Below are 5,684 nucleotides of genomic sequence, written 5' to 3' on the forward strand. Positions count from 1 at the left end.
CTCTCGCGTTCTCGTTCTATTCGCGACCAAAATTCGACAGTTTCATTGGGATGGCGGTGGCGCGTGACGTACGAGCTCTGCGTCGTAGCTTTGTACAGTTTAAAGAATTGTTAGCTTAAGGCACACAAGCACCGTACTTAACGCAGTGTGTGGCGCTCCCCCCCCTCGGTTCCCATTCGCACTCGTATGTGGTACTTATCGTCTAAGACCTACCCCCGTTCGGCTTGCTAGTTAGGGTTAGGGTGCCCTCCTGGTGTTGTTTGCCTCCCGGAAATTCCTGCGTCACATTCCACATCCGGCAGCGAATCCGCCGCTTCCGGCATTTCAGTAGTGCCGGATAGGGGAGATCGGTGGGACCGCCGGTGTTGCTGGTGATCGGGCAGGGATGGACGGTACCGATGACTGGATGCGGGGTGTATCGATCGACTCCTCGATGTACAGATTGCCGGTCGCCGGCTGGACGCTCAGCGCCTTCTGCGCACATTTCTCATCTAAATGGTGTTGGCGAAGCAGGAAGAGGAAAAGCGAAAAAAAACACTCGGGTGAGGTGGATGGAAGTTGTGAAGATGCCATCATTGGTAGGTGGGTCCGGTGCTGTAGAACCCCTATGCAGGCAACCGTATTGCTCGCAGCGAAGCGGCCACGGCCAGAATTAGGTAGTCCTCCGGGCGGAACGGATGATGGCAGGGAGTTCGTGTCAGCACCTCATCAACGTCTAAGTTGCCAAGCAATACCGACACATTTAAAGCAAACAACCCATTACTCCCATCTTTCAAGATTCGCCCCTCTCCTCCACTTCTTCCCCCCCTTTCCAGCCAATAATATTAACGCATATCAACAATTCATCTAACGTACGCTGTCGAAAGCTGCGCCGGAATCGCAAAACCTTCCAAGAAGTGTGCTCCAACAGGAAAACAACCACCGAAACGCATTTTACGGCCCCGGTGCCAATAACAACGGCGAAAAACAAAGATGATATACGGCGCGGCAGGGTGATGATTGAATGTACAAAAATAAAAGGGGGGGAGGAACTGCATTTGCACATCCACACCTCGCCGGCCACGGTTTTATTACGCTTCCAAAGAAGCGAAGATGCACGCGGGGTATAAATATACAGCTGCATATCCATGCCCTTCGGCTCGCAGCTCGTAGTGGTCCTGTTTTATTTTTCTGTTTGCGCACAGTGGCACGGAACGGTTGCTTTATTTTTAAACCTCCCCCCTTAGAGGGGTGCGCCACCCATCAGAACACACGAACAATATCAACCGCAACGCGACAAACCGTCCCCATTGCCGCGGAAAAGCGGAAACGACCGCAATGCGGGTTCGCGCGGGATTGGTTTTATTTTCTTGGGAAATGGGCTCCAACGTGAAGGAAATTATGCAACCCCCCAGCCAGCAACACTAGAACGGGGGTGCGCACCCCACAGATGGGTGGCAGCAATGGGGCAGCTAGATTTTCTTAACGGGGTGGGGCGGAATAGAGAGTACCGCTATCGCTTGCCTAATGAGCTGCGAATAGCGCTTGCGATTGGATCGGTTGGAAGTCGGCTCGAGTGTGCATAAACAAACTCGGTTTCACTTCCGAGGAAATCGACCTGTGAGTCGTTCGCACCGGTGGAAATAGCGAGTTCCACCCGTTCTATAATTACATCTCCCTCGAAAGTGCTGGTGCTGGTCAACTGGATCGTTTTTGTGAGGTTACTTACCGAGCAGCTGGTCGAGGTAGACGCACCGGACCTCGATCGGATGGTGGCCGGTGCTCCGGAGCCGCCCGTGATCGAAGTTCTCCAGCAGGATCGGTCCGCTCTCGAGATGCTGCATGCTGGCCAGATGGTTAACGAGCTGCGCGGATAATGCTTCCATATCTGCGGGAAAGATCAACAAGCGGGCACGGGACAGGAATTAGCTTCGGTGACAGTCGGTGACGGTCCCATCGGACGTGGACTTCTGGGCGAACGTCGCACCGTCTACCGTTTGATGAGGAGATTATTTTTAAATCCTCAAAAAACCCCCAGCTGCGATGCTGGTCCGGAACACCGAACCGGAAGCAACGGCACCTCTGCAACGCACCGCAATGTGTCGTCCAATACGAAATGAAAGCAACAACAAGAAAAAAAACACACACAATCGACCTCATTTCAAGCGTTACGGAAGCGTCTTACGGCACGAGATACGGCGAGGATATCGCCACGCCACTCGCATACAGCACATTCCATAAACGTCAAACGATGCACAGATTAAATGGCTGTCTTGTTATAAGTTTTTCTTCTTCCGCTCCTACTCTCGCACCAGCACCTTGCGTCCAACACTCGTGGTTGGAGGGATTTGCTGATGTTCCGAGCTAAAATTAAAAACCAAACCCACAAACATGGTTCCGGAGATGCGGCGCAATGCGCTCCGTACCAATAACGACGCCATCATTACAGCTTCGTTTTTGCGCGCGTGTGCGTGTTTGTGTGTGTGTGTGTTTTTTATTTTTCCACTCAACAGTTCCCGTGTTTTCTCACGCATCCGGTTCGCTTTGTGGCGGACGCAGATGTGAGCCAAATTGGCAACACACTCCCGGCAGCTCACGATCACGACGGATGGGAGAGGAGGGACGTGCAATCCGACAAACTGGTGCCAGAGCGGTGGAGGTGTGCGAAAAAAAAGCCATCTTTAGACTGTGCGCCCTAACGATCGACGCACATTCTACGACGCTAGGGTGCATTCTATGCCCGATGTCAACACAAATCTGTTGACACCGAGCCCTATTTATGGCAACTCATAAACGCCTGCCAGTATGTTGACATGCGGGTGCAGAAAATACAGAGTGAGGTTTTTGTTTACATTGCACCCAGACATTGTTTTCAGTGCTATGCAGCTAAGATATTAAGAGATGGCGCCATTTTGAAATTAGCTCTTTCTTTGGTTATTTCTAGAGTTCTCGATTTCTGAAGTTCTATTCTCAGGAATTCTAGAGTTCAGGAGTTCTAGAGCTCTAACGTTGTAGAGTTCTAGAGTTATGAAGTTCTACAGTTCTAGAGTTCTAGAGTTGTAGAGTTCCAGAATTCTAGGTTTCTGAAGTTCTAGAGTTCTAGAGTTTTACAGTTTTAGAGTTCTAGAGTTCTAGAGCTCCAGAGTTCTGGAATTCTATAGATCTACAGCTTTAGAATTCTAGAGTTCTAGAATTCTAGAGTTCTAGAATTCTACAGTTCTATAACTCTTGAGTTCTATAGTTCTAGTGTTCTTGGACATCTAGACATTATTCTCAAACTACCTCTCTAACGAATATCAACGTACCAGCGTCAAAGTGTTTCTCGATGCGGCGCCACTGACGACTCTGGTTGAGGGCGACACAGGCTGCTGCCAGCAGGAACAGCAGACACCCGATGATGGCGAGCAGCAGTGACGCTACCTGCCAGTCCCACAGAATCTCCTCGGTGCTGGTGGCCGGCACTACGCGCCGATATCCCTCCACACCATCGCCCTCTTTCCGACGCTCCTGCCGTAAACCAAAGCGCAAAACAATAGTCAGCAAATATGGTACGCCTATAATACCTCCAGATATTCGCATCTTACCTCTTTCCAGTGATGGTCGCGCGTACGGCCCAAGGGTCCAATCCCATTACCGTTCCCGTCCGGGAGATGCGGGTAGGGGCGATGATCAGCCGCGGTCAGATCCTTCATCGTGCCGCAAACCGTGTTCATATAGTCCTGGCAGGGTCTCAGGACGACCTGATGATTCGCACAGACACGGCACGGTACGCACTCGCCTATCGTTGGATCCCACCAGCTTTTGCGCGATTCGCAAGCCGCCCCCACCAGCATTGACCCGCCGCTTCCTCCCCCCGGCCCATCGCCGAGATCCATTAGCTGAAGCAAGATGGCGAGCAGCACTAGCGTAGTGGTCGGTATAATGCCCCGACACGTTCGCTGTTGACTTCGTCGACGTCCCATCTGCGCCATTCCGGACCTATCTGATACGTGTGTCATTTTGTGTGTGAGTGGATGTATTGGTGTGTGTTTTCTTACACACGTGAACGTATCTATAATGCAAAAAAAACAATAAAATAAAATTGTCAAGATGGCGCAAACCGGAAGTAGAGTAAAGATGGGCCCCCACGGCCATGTTTGGACACACAAGAAATTCATTCATTAACAACTTCTATACTGGGGGTCCGAATGAAATCCAATCAATGAATGCTATCTATCTCTCTCTCTCTCGTTCCGTCTCTCCTCTCCAGCTCTTCTGAACCTCACCATCTTTTACTTAGAGGTACTCCAAATGTGGCGGTGTAGTGTCCACTTCCGGTACGCGTTTATTATTTCTTTACCCAAGTAACACACACCCGATAGCCATCGATCACGCACGTTCCATACGCAATTTCGTGGTGGGAGGGATGACAAGAAGGCAAGGAACGGGGTGTTGATGGCGTAAGAGAATATTAAACTCCACTCCACACACTCCGCGCTCACTTACTTCCCAACGGGAGCTCACCACAAAACCTCGCAAATGAGAATTTTCTTTTCTTTAGAGTGAGACGAGGAAAAGGGACACACGAATGGATGGGTGTAATTAAAATGCAACGTGAGATCTAATCGGTTGTTGCTAAGGCAATTCTTGTTCTTTGGGTTTGAAAGCAGTCCGTGATGGGATTTTGGTCCGAACCGTCTCGTGTAAAGTCCGGCGCCGCTACCATCATGCCACCGAACCGCCCGGAAATCCAAACATATGTTTCCAATATTTAACGTTCTGACAAGCTACTTGGAGCTATTTTGAGTTGCAATTGCAACAACAGTATTCACTAACTGAAAAGACTATCCAATAGTTCCCATTCTATTTAAGGGATATTTTATAAATGTCATAAATGCTATTATTTTGATTATTTCTTCCTGTCTATTTGTCCAGCTCCCCGGTTGCGTGACGCCAGCGAGGCAGCAAACGATCGTTTGAGCGGTTGGGCGAATAGCTGTTCCTCATTTCCTGCACGAAATGCGCGTGACTGACGGCTAACGATTCCGTGGTTGAACCAAGGTACGCTCTAAAACGGCCCTCCAACCAACTTTCGCGGACTGGCCCGATGCAATTGCTTATTGTTACGTTGCACCACTGCAACCCGCCGGGACAGCCGGAAAGGTGCCACAATAAATAAGTTTTCCTCGGCAGCGCTAGAGAATGTGGCAGTTTGTTGTGTTTCTTGGTTCGCTTTTTCCCTTTTTGTTCCTTTTGCGTTTTATTTTGCTGGTAGAGAAAATAGTTTTAGTTGCACAGTGGCTATAACCGATTCTCAGTTTTAGTTCGTTTCCATATGCAAAAGGCACCACTGAAAGCGTTGGAAATATTATGGATTGGTTTGTCGCACCATTTGTTGGGGCTGTGTGTTTTATGCCAACTGCAACCGATGTCTTATGTTTTACCAACAATTCCCTTCCGACCGAGGCGTCCCGAACCGTCCCGGGGCCGGAAGTAGATATCGTTTGTTTTGCCAGCATTTGTCATGACCATGTGTGCCGGTAGAAAGCGAAACAGCATGCAAACACACATGTGTTTTCAGCTGTATGAGAGAAGGGACGGACCTTAAGGATGCGTAAGGGAATTGTCTCCAACGGTGATACAAACCACCGTTCCACGAGGAGCTGCAAACCGTACCGTACGAGAATAGACCACCCGAGTGCGTCAGAAAGGCGGCTCAGATTTTA

General features: G+C 49.8%; 1 protein-coding gene across 1 annotated transcript; it reads right to left on the reverse strand.

The window, feature by feature from the left end:
- Positions 1-324: 324 nt before the first annotated feature.
- LOC128712492 (tumor necrosis factor receptor superfamily member wengen) lies at positions 325-3,977 on the reverse strand. Its single transcript, XM_053807386.1, has 4 exons — positions 3,564-3,977; positions 3,285-3,486; positions 1,709-1,867; positions 325-491 (listed from the first exon to the last, which is right to left on the reverse strand). The coding sequence occupies exons 1-4, from the start codon at positions 3,975-3,977 to the stop codon at positions 325-327; spliced, it is 942 nt and encodes a 313-aa protein (XP_053663361.1).
- Positions 3,978-5,684: the final 1,707 nt, after the last annotated feature.

Source organism: Anopheles marshallii, chromosome X (genome assembly GCF_943734725.1).
Source record: "Anopheles marshallii chromosome X, idAnoMarsDA_429_01, whole genome shotgun sequence".
Lineage (NCBI taxonomy): Eukaryota > Metazoa > Arthropoda > Insecta > Diptera > Culicidae > Anopheles > Anopheles marshallii.

What these genes read in the sequence shown, in the direction of transcription:
- LOC128712492 (XM_053807386.1), bottom strand. Translation starts at nt 3,977, where the DNA reads ATGACACACGTATCAGATAGGTCCGGAATGGCGCAGATGGGACGTCGA. An exon ending in CGAGAAACACTTTGACGCTG is followed by an intron (nt 1,868 to 3,284) that starts GTACGTTGATAT and finishes TCTTTCCCGCAG; the next exon opens with ATATGGAAGCATTATCCGCG. An exon ending in CTACCTCGACCAGCTGCTCG is followed by an intron (nt 492 to 1,708) that starts GTAAGTAACCTC and finishes AACACCATTTAG; the next exon opens with ATGAGAAATGTGCGCAGAAG.